A 15207-nucleotide genomic window follows, 5' to 3' on the forward strand; every position below is an offset into this window, starting at 1 on the left:
AGAAGAATCACAAGATTATATCAATCAAAACAGAAGTTTAAAAAATAAATAATAGTTAATCTAATTAATTGGTTTGGATTGTCATGTAATGTAAAAAGAAAAAAGTGTATTAAAGCAGCTCCAGAGCAAAACTAGGAATATTGAGAAAGACTACACTGTAGGTAGCTTTTAAAATAAGACGTAGCAAGTGTTTTTTTATTCTAATTAATAAAAGTTGTAATCTGAAGAAGTAAAATGCTTGCTTGCTCAATCAAATACTCATTTGCTATACACACAAAAAAGTTTGCTAAACAATCTCTTCATCCATCTCGTAGGACATGGTAGTGAAGTCAGATATTGAGAGAAGGATTATTGTGTGACATTTGTTGATAACACAACAAATATAAATGAATCTTTTCACTGTCAAAATATGAGAAATCAGACATTTAACCTTAAACTCTAGGTTAATAAAAAATAATTTATATGTTATGGTTCCTCACACCTTGATTAATTGTTTGCTGCATAGAGGTCAGCGGTCGCGGTCAACAACAGGACTAAGTTACTTGTGTTTTGGATGTTTGCCCACATGAGTTCAACCCTAAAGATTATTTATTTCCACGACACCCTGCTGTAAACAGTAGAGTATGAGAAAAAGCATTGGAGAAGTTTTTTTGTGCATTCCCTATTCTTCATTGTTAGTTATACTCAGAATAACACCGGTTTCTTTTTATAATCCAACAGCTGCATGCGTTCCAGTTCATCTACAGTTCAGGCGAGCTTTGTGATGAATGGCTCCACTGAACGGTGGGTGAAAAACTTATTTTTGAGGCGTGGAGTTTCACAGTAAGAGAAACAACTAAAGCAGGAGGACGACAGATTGTGAAGGATGAATGTTGTTGTGTCTTGTGTTTAGGAGGGACGGCCAAAGAAAGCAGAAGTTTAATTTACTGCCGGTCCCTCGTAGGGAGCACATCATTCACAGCACACTGATGGCCTCATGCAGGCTGTGGGTGTTTCCTACAAGACAGTGTTTCTCATTTTCACTAACTAAGGCTTTTCACAATCTCAAAACAGATTATGGATAATTTGATGTTCTGGAAGTAGAGATATGTTTTCCAGGAACTCCAGTAGTTCATTAGAACTACATTAGAACATTCATCATAATGCAATCAGATATCAGTGTACTCAGATGATTAACCTCTGTACTAGATTCAACAATACAATGTAAAAAAAAACCTAGGGCTCTGGGGAAACTGTGATTGTCCTTTAAAAATGTTTTAAAATGTTTAATAAACCTAATGATTAACAGATAACTAAGAAAATTACCATTAGATTTATCATAAAGGAAAAAAAAATTGTTATCTGCTAATTTATAAAATCATCTCATAGATTGCATTCAAGTCTTAATGTAAGCTAAGTAGAAGTATAAGTATAAGAAAAAAGAAGTAAGTGAGTAAGAGCCATTGAGTAAATGTACATAGTTACTTTCCGTTAGCACTAGAGCTTACCTTGGCATTATGTCCGATGACTTCTTTACACTCCTGGCAGGTTTTGGCATACAGGCGGTCATAGCAGGGGATGCAGTGGGGCTTCTCCTCCACCTGGATGTATTTTCGCCCGCACAGGGACTCGTTGCATGTTTTGCAGTCGAAACGGTCGCTCATGATGTCTTTCTTCTGTCTGAGAGAATGCACAGACACAGTTTAGTATTTCATATCAGCAAGAAGACAGCGCAGGAAGGAGGAGGAGAAGGGAGATTAGTAAAACAGAGAGAAAGCAGGGAGAAGGGAGGCAGACAGTTTTTGGATATACAGCTGCAAAGTAAGACCAACAGGAGAGACAGAAATGGGAGTAAAAGAACACAACTTTTAAAGAGACACAAAGTGCTCAAAGACACTTTTTACACAACTTAAAGAGATCCTATAATGTTTAGCACGCTTAAATGCATCCACTATTTATTTTGAAAATGAACTAGAGGGGACCAAGCATTGAACCCTGTGGGACGCCTCGACCTGGGCAGACTATGAGACAATGGGCCCCTGGGCACAGACATGCAAAAGGCCCCACTTATTCTCCTAAATATACAAGGGCACACATACTTTAGAATGATTTAGCCTCTTTTTGCTATTGCTTGTAACTCTCTGTAGTCATCTCTCTGTGGCGTTGTGTCTTTTTGTGGTTGTTTAGTGTCCTTTTTTATTTGTTTTGTTCCTATAATGTTGTTTTTTTGTCAGTGGTTGCTTTGCCACTTTTTGTATTTGTTTGTAGGCATTTTGAGACTCTGGATAGTTGTTTTGTGTCACTTTGCTGATGTTTTGCCCTGTTTAAAAGCAGCAATGAGTTTCTTTGTGGTCTCTTATTGTCTTTGAAGATGTTTTGCATCTATTTTTTTTGGTCTGGTGATTGTCTTTTGTCTTTTGTCTCCTTGAGGGACATATTGAAGGTAAATGCCAGGGGGTATGTGCCTGGCAACCTCAGCACAACAATTTCCCTTTGGTTAAATAAAGTTCCTATCTTGTCTTGAAGTAGAAAGGTGTGGTCGATGGTGTTCAAAGCAACAGAGGGGTTGCAGAGGTTAAACATTTTCAAATGACCAGAGTCTAAGAGGAGGAGGTTGTTGGAGACTTTCTAATAAGTGTTGAATCTCATTTAGATTAACATTTAACTTGTACGAAATGGAGATACCCTACCAAAAGACATTCTACTGCAGTTAACCGTTAAACATTGCAAGCAGAGAAAGGCTGAACGAACCATCTAACACAGAGTACATTTATTGTAAATCAGTAATGTAATTATATAACTGCTTCTCCTGTTTGATCACTAGTACCCACTAACAAGTCAAAGTTAATAATGTCTGCTTCTCCCTCCCCCCACTCTTGAACGAAACCCCCTGTGGTGGTTTGGCGTTGAGAAAGAGAAACCAAACAATATTAATTGTTAGGAGCTGAACTGAAACAGTATTCTCTATTTCAAAGGCTCTCTCGAGGGCTTTTTCATCTTTTTTGGCCTGTGTTTAATGGGCTCCTTTGTCTAGTTTATACTTTTCTAGTTCAAACAAATTCAGAACTTTCTCTTGTGTTCTGCATGCCATGCTTGTAATGCTGTTAGGATGTTTCATTGCTGCGACTTAGTAATTACTCTGATCCAGACAATATACTGTGTATTCTATGACAGCTGTGAACATTTCATATCACTTTCACACGACATAGTACTCTAAATATTGTACTTCTTTATTGAATAAAAAAAAGACTGTCTTAAGAGAATACCGGTTATATTCTTCACTAGTACAACATTCTGCAGGGTACTTTTAATTTACTCCAAAAGCCCAACTTTGTTAAATATATATTGGACCTCAGTTGCTCATAAAATATTTGAATAGGAGTAAATTACATCCTAAATCCCATTTGCCTCATTATGGAGCTTTTTATGATAGCTCTTGATGCTTGCCTGGGTTTATGAGACTAAACACATTCCCAATAAATAAAGATGATTGATCTCCGAAGATTACCTCAATTTAACTCCAAGCAGATCAAAAGCCAGGGAGAAACAGGGTAAGATGGAAAATAAAGTCTATAATATATGATAGGATAATGAACATAATCATAATACAGTCATTGTAATGCTTTAAAAAAAACAAAAAACCGTAATGACAAGTTTCGATGCACAGCTTAAATACATTGAGTCTCTAAGCATCAGCTTAAGGCGCCCTTTTTGAATAAATCATTGAATCCAGAGCTTGTTAAGCAGAGGAAGGACAGGTGGAAATATGTCTGGGAACACTGACAATAACATCATCACACCATTATGACTGCACACAGTGAGGCATTAGCATGTATATGTATGTGACCCCATTTTCTGCAGCAGCCAAGGGAAATGAGCGAGGAAATGAAGTGTGGGAGGTTAAAATACCCTCCTGTGGAACAGTTAAGACAGGCCAGACATGACTCAGAGAGATATATACAGTGTGGATTAAGATTATGGATAAGGTCTCGAAGTTTGGGTATACAGTATGTTCATGGTCCGGATCATTATGTCTGGAACATTCACAAAGGCAGACACTTGAATATATTTGACTTGGAAACAGTAATTGTTTATAATTTCTCCCCCTATTTTAGTCACAGCATGGCTTTGACATGTTTTTATAATGTCAGAAAAGAGGAGGTGGGTTCAACAATGTACAGCTGAGAAGCCGTGTGGCTTTGAAAAATCCCTGAAGGGATTGAGGAATGACCCAATACCCCCGCCCCCCCCACCAACCTACCGCCCCCCATCCTAGCTCCCTCTGGAAGACGTCAGCGAAACGATGAGAGGACCCAGACCACAGTGTAACCCAATGACGACCACTCCTTTTACACAAAAATACACATTTTCTAGTGCTGCTACGAAGCTGGTAAGAATTAAAGGTCACTCGTTTTCCAGATCCAGACAGTAATCGTTACTGCGCCTCATGATAGCTAACCGGAGGTGGAAAGTAACTAATTAAATGTACTCAAGTACTGGACTTGTTTAAAATGTTGAGGTTCAGGTTTGACTGTTGGTCTCATTAAACAAAAAGTGTGAAAGTTTCACTTTAAGTAATCTTGACACCATTTATTAATATTTTAGGTATTCTTACAAACCAAACTGATCAATTATTGAGGTAAAAAATCCTCCTATTAATCCATAATGAAAATAATTGCTAGTTAAAAGTTCAACATGAGCTCCACCTTAAATGCAGCTCTTACATTCATTAATAGGTAATAATAATCTAAAGGTATAACTGGTTAAACCGTCACAGGGGTAACATTTTCAATGTACATTTTGATATTAGCACGTTTCCTTAAGGATCTAAATTCTCCATGCACCACTGACATTAACCTCCAAGTATTTGCATCTGGTCTGCTTAGGAGTCACCGTGTAAGTGCAGTTTACATTCCTCATGTCTGTTGGCTATCAAACATTTTGTTTCTAATAACCAATGATGCAGCATTTTCAGATAAACATAAAAAGATAAACATGGCCTGCTCTCGCTCATGTCCTACAGTCGATGCCAGAATCAGAAACATAGCCTGTTAGGAGACTTTTTCTCTCATTGCAATGTTAGCACGACACAGAGGACATCCCTCCTGCATCCCTCCTCTCTGCAGATAACAACGCTGCTTCCTCTTGCAGGGCATCAAGCTGGGTCAACAAAACAAATTGGACAAAACCAAACTGAGAGAAAACCCCACATCCTCTGTCTGTTTTCTGTCCGATTGCTGTCTGGATGAGGAAATCAGTCCGACTTCCCTCCTAAATTGTCTATTCTCGTCCGCCCATGTCTACATTGAATGCAGTGATAGAACAATGGCTTCCCTTCCGGACATAGTCTTCCCAGTGTTGAGCTTGATGTTTTTCTTCCTGAGCCACAACATCTGCGAACACATTTGTGGTTTTCAGTTGTTTTTTTGTCATCAAATTCTCCTTTAGCCGTCCAATAAACATAAAAGCATCTCTTTACAATCCATTACTGTTGAAACAAGTATGTTATGGTTCCTATAGGACAGTCCAATATAACTTTATAGTCAGCTATAAAAAAAAGGCAAATATGCTAAGAATCACATTGTAGGAACATTTGGGTGAGAAAGTGAGCATTTATCATGATGCAGCGTTAGCTTGGCATGAAGACTGAAAGCTCTTTACAAATCCCCAAAACGCCCATTAAAACTGACTTTTTAAAACATTTCGGTTTAGTCCAATACACAAACAGACATGTTTTTCTACATTTCTGTCCATTAAGGGATTAAAGTTGTTATTATGTGAGTTTGGTGTTTACCAAGGTTTAGTCTGGATTGACCAAAGTCACAAAATAACACAAAAAAATGACTATCTATCTCAGGTGTTATGTGAGGAAAATACATTTTTCAATTAAGTCTGGTGGCTTAGATACCAGTTTCAGTTCCCCTTCAGAAATTACTCTGGAACTGCAAGGTAAAGCAATGGAAATATTTAAAAAAAAAAACATACACTCAAACTGATATAGATTTGTTTTTGCTATGGCCTTTTTCAATAGGTTTGGTTGACTTCTCTGTCCACAGCAGTTCATTTCTTTGCTTTTATGGATGAGTGCCAACCATCATCTACTGCAGGTTAAAGACTATGGACAAGAACCTCATATAACCCGCCCTCAAACGATCCAAACTATCCCTTTAAGGTCATAATTGACATCAAATGAACATCTGCTAAGAGTCTGCTTATCTTCACACCCTCCAGACTGTGTGACATTAATAGTCTGAAACAGTGACTCACATGCAGACAGCTCTTTGTTAAGGAGGTTTTCACTTTGCTCTACAGGTGTCCTCTTGAATCACACCCAAGAATACTTGTCGCCCCTGTTCTCCTTCTCAACACGGGACATTAAAGTAAACACTCCATCCTACCTAAGTACTCGCTCTTTAGTTGCACGGCAGCTGAAACTATTTAAGCCCACAATTCACCTTGATGAGTGGACATGTTGAATTCTCCTCCTGATACACTGTCTGTCCCGCTGAGAGATTTATAAGAGCGTCTTTGGCTCTGAGGGCTTTGTAGTGACAGCCAAATGGTAACTGTCTCCCAGGCCTCCTGTCTCATGTCCCTTCATGGCTCGCTGCTGTTGTTTCACTCCTCTACAACCCGGACACTTTCTTACGACCGGAGCCAGAAAACACTGCTGTTCCTGGTGCTGGGTGTTAGTGTTTATTTTTCCCTGGAGGAATTTGGGCTTCATGTCTGAGGTTTACAAACCAGATTATTCCGTGTCACACGTAATAAAATCCAGTGGAACAAAAAATGAAGGTAAGCGGTAAACCTGTCACAAAATACGAATTCACGCGCTATAAAGCAGGTTCAATGCCTTTTTTGGAAAAATAAACATTTTCCTGTACAGCCTCCTGTCCTTTTTAAATGTATTATTTAAGTAACAATCATAGTTTTCTCATTTTAATATTGCAGCAAGAAAAGTTATGAGACCTTTTGGTCAGTTTAAACAGGAAGGTGTGTTGCTACAGTGGCATGGCTCTGGAAATGCCAGTGAAACTTTGATCTTCTGAAATACATCATCAACAATTGTATGTATTATCATGTCATTTTGTATAGACATTAACGGTCCCAACACAACGTATACTAATGAGTTTGGTGATTCTCATACTGCTATTATAGTGCCACCTAATGCTAACATTAGCTAATAAAACCCAAAGTAAAGCTGAGATTGATGGGGTGTCTACCTGTGGAAAATTCAACTGACATGACATGATTTAGAAGCCAAGCAAAGTTATTATAATATAAAGATTTACATTTGACAATCAATTCCAGAGTAAAAACAAACACATGACCTTAAAGGAACTGCCTACAGAGCTTTAGCTGTACTTTAAATACTTGTGTCGCATTAAGGGCAATCAGATACAAGCTGCATACCTCCCTTTTTATTTAAATTGATTGTATTAGAGAGAATAATCAGGTTTTATTCAGATTTGTAGGCTTTTCAGGCATGTTGACTGAACATAGTGAACTAGTGGTTTGTTTAAATTTCTGCGGTTCTTTTGAGAAAGTCAGAGACATCATCGCATTGTCATAAATACTTTCTGTAATACCACTCAGAAGCTGAAGGATTTCCTATTATGTTGCCCATAAACTATAAGTGTAGCCTTACGGGGCTTCTAGCGTGACTGTAGACTTAGTTTTGCTTTTTCAATGCTTTAACTAACAATCATTGCTTTCTCTTTAAATGTAACACGCATTAAATAACCCACACTGTGTGAGCATTCAGTCAAAAACAGGAAAGCGTGTAACAAAGTTGCCTTTTAATTACCACCCCACTTTCACTATTTATTCCCTTCTGAAATGGATTAGGGTACTTTAACGGCCTCTGGAGCTCAGAACAGTCCTCACATTGTGCGACTCCCAGGGTTGCATAACCTGGATTTGGGGAGGTGAATGAGAATATTGACAGTTGCACAATACTGTATGGAAAACGGCAACAACAGTTGAGCCCTGCAGCGTTGGAGGGAAAGTGACACCCTCACGGTTGCAGCTATAAACTGATACAGAAAAAAAAGAAGAAAAAAACAAGACTGGTCCCTTGTGGCTGTCAGATGACTGCGCTCCCTTTCATCACCAGAACAAAGACGCTCAATGTGGTGCGGTTCCTACATCACAAAGCTAATTTCTGCTGCACGCATGCAAATCAACAAGAAAACACATTGAACATCTTGATGTCTCTGATTACAGATCTCATCAGGATGGATTGCTTGTTGTAAACAATGACGTACTCTGAGATGCTGCGTCGGCAGATGTGCAACATTATTTTGGTTCCTGCTACATGAAAAAGTGCCTCCTTATAAGGGCAAGTTAAGATTCAACTGTTTACCAATGCTTAATTTTATCATGATCATATCACCAATTATCTGTTCAGAAAACGTATTACACACCTGTCATATTAAGACAATGACATAGGGAATAAATTGCTTTTAAAAATAGGGTTTTATAAAATTCCTGCAAATCACATCATCCTTCAGCTTCACACGCATACAAATCAACAAAAAGACCATTGTTGTCTCGAATAAAAATCTCCTCAGGCTGAATTCTTCTTAAACACTGAGATTGTGAGATCAGCAAACTCTTATCTTCATTAGATGTAAATTAATGTCATATTTTTAAAGGAATATGTTCTCACACTTTAACTATAATCTGATATAGTGTTTTATATATATCTGTTTTATTAGATACTAATGGCACATAACGTGTAACATTAAGCCTATGAAATGATGGGATAAAGCACCTTTAATATATACATTTGTCACACAGTATAAATGAGTACGCGCAATATCCAGTTAATGCATAAACAGGTTGAAAGGTTCAACAGGTTTAAAGAGGTGTCTGGTGTTTTATGAGTCTCCTGCTGGCTGTTTGTTTATCCTGTGACACAATGTGGGCAGCAGCTGCAGCTTCACCTCTTTGCTGTCCCCAGAACTCACAAACACATCTCAGTCAGACAACAAGTAAACAAGTCACCACCGTGCAAATCACACAATGACCTGATGCTGATTCCCATGGGATGGGGATGCTAGTTGACTACTGAGAGACAACAATGGGGGGGAAAAACGTAGCTTGTGTAACTTTTCTCAGATTTCTTATTAAATATTACATAGTTTAAGTTCCTCAAACCCTCGAAAATGCTTTTTTTAATGGCTCTATAAAGGTTTTCTTGGAAAGACATTTTTAAAATGGGGCGAACTTAAGCTAAATATGAATGTCCTTTAGAGAAAATCACCATCTAAGGTCACCTAAACATTCATTTATTGTTCAATCTTTCTTTTTCACAGTTGTTTTCGAATGGAAAAACATTACAAATCTTACAGTTTCATTTGGTTGCTAGCAACTGAGCTTTGTGCAACACCGCAAACCCGATCTGCAGAATAATACTTATTTTCGTTTTTAAATCTGAAGGAAAAGCTAGAAAACATGCAGAAAGATTTATTTGGTTTCCGGATTCAAGAGGAAATGTTCTCATTCAATGTGTCCTTTAATGTCTCTGCATGATCAGCTGACCTGTCAAGGAAGTGTTCCTGAACTGAACACTCTTCCATTTCCCCCGTTTATTCATACCAAACGACTTTATTCTCTTCAGGATTTCTATGGGAATGACATAGTAATAACAGATAAGGTTTGAGAAGTTAACATGATTTTATGGACAATTTGGGAATCAATTGGTCAAACTTCAACCCGACGCTGGTGCTAGAAGGAAAGTCTAGGATCAAAAGGGTTCATCCTCTGGGGAACATGAATGTGTGTATAATGTTTCCCATCAATGGAACCAATACTTGTTGAGATATGTCAGCCTGGTCCAAAGTGGTGGACCTACTAAACTGACATTACCATCCAGAGCTGAGTATAAATGTGTCTAAAAATACATGTGAAACGTCTGAATCTTTCTACGGATGACGAAAGAGCAAAAGTAGAAATAAAGATTAAAAAGATTATAATCAAGTGCGTCCGTGGAGTCTCTTAAAATGAGGTTCCTTCATTGAAGTTACTTTGGCAGCGTAGTTGTTGCCCTTGGATTTTACCCGCAGGCGAACGTTGACCTATGCAAATAAACAGTCGGCCTGATCTTAAAATACTGACATCTATCTTCCAAAACAAACACACAAGTAAACATATTTTCCCATCGACTGCCAGCTGGCATTGGACGGTTAAAGTGCTGGGTGTTAATGGTAACAGACCTTTGTTTTCTGAGAGAATGGCCGGCTGTCTCTGTTTCATGTCTGCTTCTCAAGGCTTTATTTGAGTACAGGAAGGTAGAGAGTTGGTTTTGATACATTGAGTAATTGTTATAAATATCAGCAAGAAAAAGCAAAAACTGCTGGGTTTTCCTCCAGAATTAAATACAGACTAACAATTGTAGGGTTGAGCAAACAAAGGCTCAAGTTTAAAATAGACATTTTCTCCAAACTAAAGTTGAGAATGTTAAGTTAAGGAGCTTTTCTCTGACTAAAAAGGTCAGAGAAACAAATACATTTGAGGAAATGAGCTAAGCTAATTTAGCTATCTTGGCTATCTCGCCGGTTAGCTTAGCTTAGCATGCAAACTGGAAGCAGGGGGAAATAGCTAGTCTCTCCAAAGGTAAAAAACTCCACCTAATAGTACCTCTAACTCCCATTGAATAACATATATCTTGTTTCTTCAACACAAAATCAGAAATACAATTTTTTGTTTTAGACATGGTCGAGGAGATCTGAAAAGTCAATGCTCATGGCTGTTGTTTGCCAAAAAAACGGTTTAATGATGTAGCTATAACACCACAAATTGTTATTTATAGATTTCTTAGCGTGTAGCCTACCAATGAAACCAATTTTCGTAAGATTTAGGCATATTTTTTCGACTATGGCTATATTTTTGCCTTGCTTTATATGGTTATGCTAAGCTAAGGTAATCACCTCCATAGCTTCAGTGTCATAGGCCAGTGTTTCTCAAACGTTTTCATACCAAGGACCACTTAACCAATAAAAAAAAACACTCGCGGACCACCTAACTCCACAAATATCCAAAATCACATCGTTTTTCTAGAACAGGTTACAAATCGCCTGAAAATGGTACAAACAAGTGTCAACATGTGTGATGAAGGTGTTGCGCTGGGCTATATCATGCAATTGAAAGTGAAACTTAAGCTCGCTCCATTGCGGAGATATTTCTGCAAAACTCAAATGTATTTATTTATTTCAAATGTGAAATTTTACCAATACACTCACGGACCACTAGGGGGTGCTCACGGACCACACTTTGAGAAGCACTGAAATAGGCTACGTTATGCTCTATTTCTTGGAAATATTTTAACTTACAAAGTCTATCAAATAGACCCCCTGAAACTGCAATCTTTCTATTTCAAACTTTTTATAGTTTCTTGAAACTATGCACTTGTTTGTTTCAACTTTTCTCATGCTGTGCAGCAGAAATGGGAAATGGAAAATACATGAATATGTGAGTGAGACTGACTCATGATTTTATTTTTACTACTGTCAGTCTCTTTGACAATCCAGAAATCCTCTCTGTTTTATTTCTGTCTGGCTCGTCACCGGTGATTGTACACGGGCACAACCTTCTTCACCCATGGCAAGAATCTCAGAGGAACTGTGGTTTGACTGTGGTCAAAACGTGGCAAACTCTTGTGGTTGAGAATAACAAGTTAAAAAAAAGAAGCATTTTTTCTTCCGCCCTCTGTTTTCTAAAAAAAGACAAGAGTATCTGGAGAGCTGCATTGTTTCAATGAATGTATTAATCTCACCCAAATGGATTACAACATGATGGCGGTGTGTATGGGGATGGTGTGCAGTGATGGAAACTATGAGCGGCCTAGGAGGAGGGGGGGATGGGGGGTAGCTGAGTCTCCAGAAGAAATGTGTAATCTGAAGGAAACATGACATCACTAACTCAACTAAATTGAATGACTTGTTAATAAGCCTTCAAATAAATTCAATAAAATAATTGCATGATAAAAGCGTTCTCATACATTAAGCTTGTCGTCTTCCTCCAAGCCAATTCTAGGAACATTAAATGAAAAGGGATTGTTTCCTCAAAAGGTCTCCTTGTTCTTCTCCTCATAAATCCTACTTGAAAAAAACTGGACAGGGGGCCACAGCACTTATTCATAGTATCAGTTACTCACTTTGGACCCCGTTCAGGCCCCAACCCCCAATAACATCCACTGTTTCCTCCCGCTAAAGAAGGAACATCCTTTCTGGTCCTGGGAGTGGGGGTCAAATATTTGACTTGGAAATATGCACTTTTCACTAAGTCACCCTTTATAATGCCTTTATCGCTGATACATATTTCACTTTATTAATAAGTAAAACTTTTGGGTTGCCAATGTCTCAAGAATCCCACTGGTTTTGGCAGGTGTTATACATTATAGTGATATAAACACATGTTTGAGATTCTCAGTTTTTAATTTGCAATCAAACCTGCAGTTATACATGCTCTTAACTTTTCAATACATAGATTTTATTTAAATTATTTCTAAATCCGCAATGATTGGTCGATCTACAGAAAAACAAACGACCAACCCTTTGAAAACCGATTAAACATCAACTTTTGAAGCAATATTGTCAGAAAATGCAGTTTAAGCCCCTCACACATGCAGGAACTTTCCTATTTTAACTGGGAAGGACGTTTTTCACAATTTCTGAAATTGTACAGACTGATTGATCAATCGATTAATCGAGAAACAAATCGGCAGATTAATTGATAAAGCGTAAGGTTATGCTCTGGATCACTTTAATGAGAAAATAAGTGGTAACATATTCTCTAACCAGGAAGTCTTAACAACCTGTTAGCCCACAGTTTTTTGCATGAATTGCATTTAGCTGATCTATAAAGCTAAAGTTCATGAGTTATGACCAAAGCATTCATTTAGAAACATCCATTTAGAAAGAGAGGTGCACAATGTATGTCAATCATATAAGTCTCACTGTGTTTAACTGAACAGAAACAGGTGAAGTGAGCATGTTAGTTCTTCAGTTAGCAGACTTTAAGTCTTCATGAGTGCACCATAAATCACCACAACACGCTTTAAATGCACTTATCATCTACTGTTTCACTCCTGAGTGTGAGCGTACCTCTGTGTGCCCGGTGCTCTGGAGATGCTCTCAGGAGTCTCTGCAGGATCGTGTCTGCTCCTGGTGCTCTGCTGGATAAAATGACAGATAATTAAATCCTCCGAGAAACTCCTGCGCGCTGCGGGCTCTCCACTGACTGAAGCATCTGCTGCGTAAAAAGGAAACCATTCCCTAAACTCCGCCCCCCCCCCCCCCCTCCCTCCCTCTCTCTCACCTTGTGGGAGTTCAACCTCAGAGAAGGTACACTTATTGTGTTTTCTTTGGATGTCATTGAATATTTTAAATACAGAGTAAAAATGTGGCTCCCAGCTGCTGACGTAAACCACGTTATTATCTCTAAATGGAAAAAACCTTATAGTAACCTATGAGCTATTTATTGTGCTCTACAGCAGTTTGATCCCACATGAATTCAGTAAAAGTCATCTGAGGACTAAGTCCATCATCAATATATAAAATATTGCTTGCAAAATATCATTTTTCTTACACTTAACTTTACCCCCTTGCATTTCTGCAGTTAGCAGTAGCATACACTTAACACATGGTTTAATTTAAGTTTAACATAGTTAATATGAGAACATTCTTTTGTGTTTATTTGTGTATTTTTTAATCAAATAGCTTAACCTTATATGTATTATATACGTATAAATACAACACAGATGCTGCACTCATGATTACATCTTAATGTATACTGTGTTATTAGTTACTTATTAAGTGTACATGTTATGGCAATTATGCACATTAATGTGTTGATACAATTATAATTATAAAGCTTTTTTACATGTTTTAAAGTATTTGATCTACTGTTTATACATGATAACAAATATCTATTTACTTTTTATTCATTTTAGGCAAAAATGTTTTAGTTAAAAATAGAATTTTGACAAAAAACCCTTAACTCAAAGTCCCCTCACTGGATGTCTCACAGAACTTTTCTGGCTTTCTTGCAGAAATTAACTTTATAGATATACTCTATAAAATCAACTAACCTTTAATATGATGTGTATTAATGATACAGAATGTATTCTGGCTGTGAAATTCTAAAACATTTTTGCCGTTTGGCTTCATTTCTCTGCATAGTTGGAGGATAGTGAACAGTTACTTTAACCCCTCCACAATTTCTGTATTGTTTTTCACTCTCAAGTCTAACCTTCTCGGATTCATGAAATCTTCTGCGGTCAGGAGCAAACTGCAGGGTTCTGGAAAAAAGAAAAATCAAGATATCATTTTCCCTCTCATTGACCTTCATTTTCCACAGTGGTGAGCAGGAGGTCTGGGGACGATTAGAGGCTTCAGCTGTGGCTCCAAACTGCCACTACCCATTAACTCAGGACTTACTGCATGTGTACATGATGGAGGCTTTGAACACACGTGTGTGTGTGTGTGTGTGTGTGTGTGTGTGTGTGTGTGGCATTTCTAAGCTTATTTGCAGATGCTGACGATGGGCTGTTAGAGTTCATGGTAAATATTGATCTATTTGAACTATTGCCCGAGCAGTGGAGTGACATCTGGTACATCTTTCTAAAATGTAAAATATTAACATTTGATTATGCTGCCACCTGTTGTTTAAATCTGCTACTTACAACAGTCCCAATCTTTGTGAAATCTTCAAAAATGATTAAGGTTATTCAAAAAATGGCTTGATTATGTCATGACTTGACTATGTGCTTTACTTCCTTGCTGCATGTGTATGTCTAATTTTCAATGTTATTGTTGTAGCTTTTTCATTATTATCTTGTTCCTTTCATAAAGCTTTTACTCGGTCATTTAATTGGATTATTTAGAATGTTCCTGTTGTAAAATACTGTTACGTTTTAAATGGTTCTACACAACATATGATAATTATTATTATTAATACTATTAAGTCAAGTTCGCATTGTAGTAATAAAAAAAACACCATGTGATGGATTTATTTACATGTTTTGGTATCATTGTTTTCATTTTGATTGTTTATGTTGTAGTTTTGTTTTTTTAATCTGTAAAGTCTGTAAAGCCACTTATCACTTTATATTATTGTGAAACCGTTTTTCATAATGCTTTCTTTGTGTTCAATATATAAAACATAAATGTAAAAAGATATTAAACAATAATAAAAATTAGTAGTCATACTTTTGTCTAAGTA

The 15207-nt window shown here is 37.4% G+C and overlaps 1 protein-coding gene across 1 annotated transcript in view; it reads right to left on the minus strand.

The window, feature by feature from the left end:
* fhl3b (four and a half LIM domains 3b) overlaps positions 1-14368 on the minus strand; it is a 28280-nt gene extending 13912 nt beyond the window's left edge. Inside the window, exons 1-3 of the mRNA XM_034200752.1 lie at positions 14236-14368; positions 13089-13159; positions 1488-1659 (exon numbers count right to left, since the gene is read on the minus strand). Of these exons, the coding sequence (XP_034056643.1) occupies positions 1488-1659; positions 13089-13159; positions 14236-14334 (342 nt within the window). The 5' untranslated portion in view covers positions 14335-14368. The remainder of the gene's footprint in view (positions 1-1487; positions 1660-13088; positions 13160-14235) is intronic.
* Between the last annotated feature and the right edge of the window lie 839 nt (positions 14369-15207).

This window comes from Gymnodraco acuticeps, unplaced genomic scaffold, assembly GCF_902827175.1.
Source record: "Gymnodraco acuticeps unplaced genomic scaffold, fGymAcu1.1, whole genome shotgun sequence".
NCBI lineage: Eukaryota > Metazoa > Chordata > Actinopteri > Perciformes > Bathydraconidae > Gymnodraco > Gymnodraco acuticeps.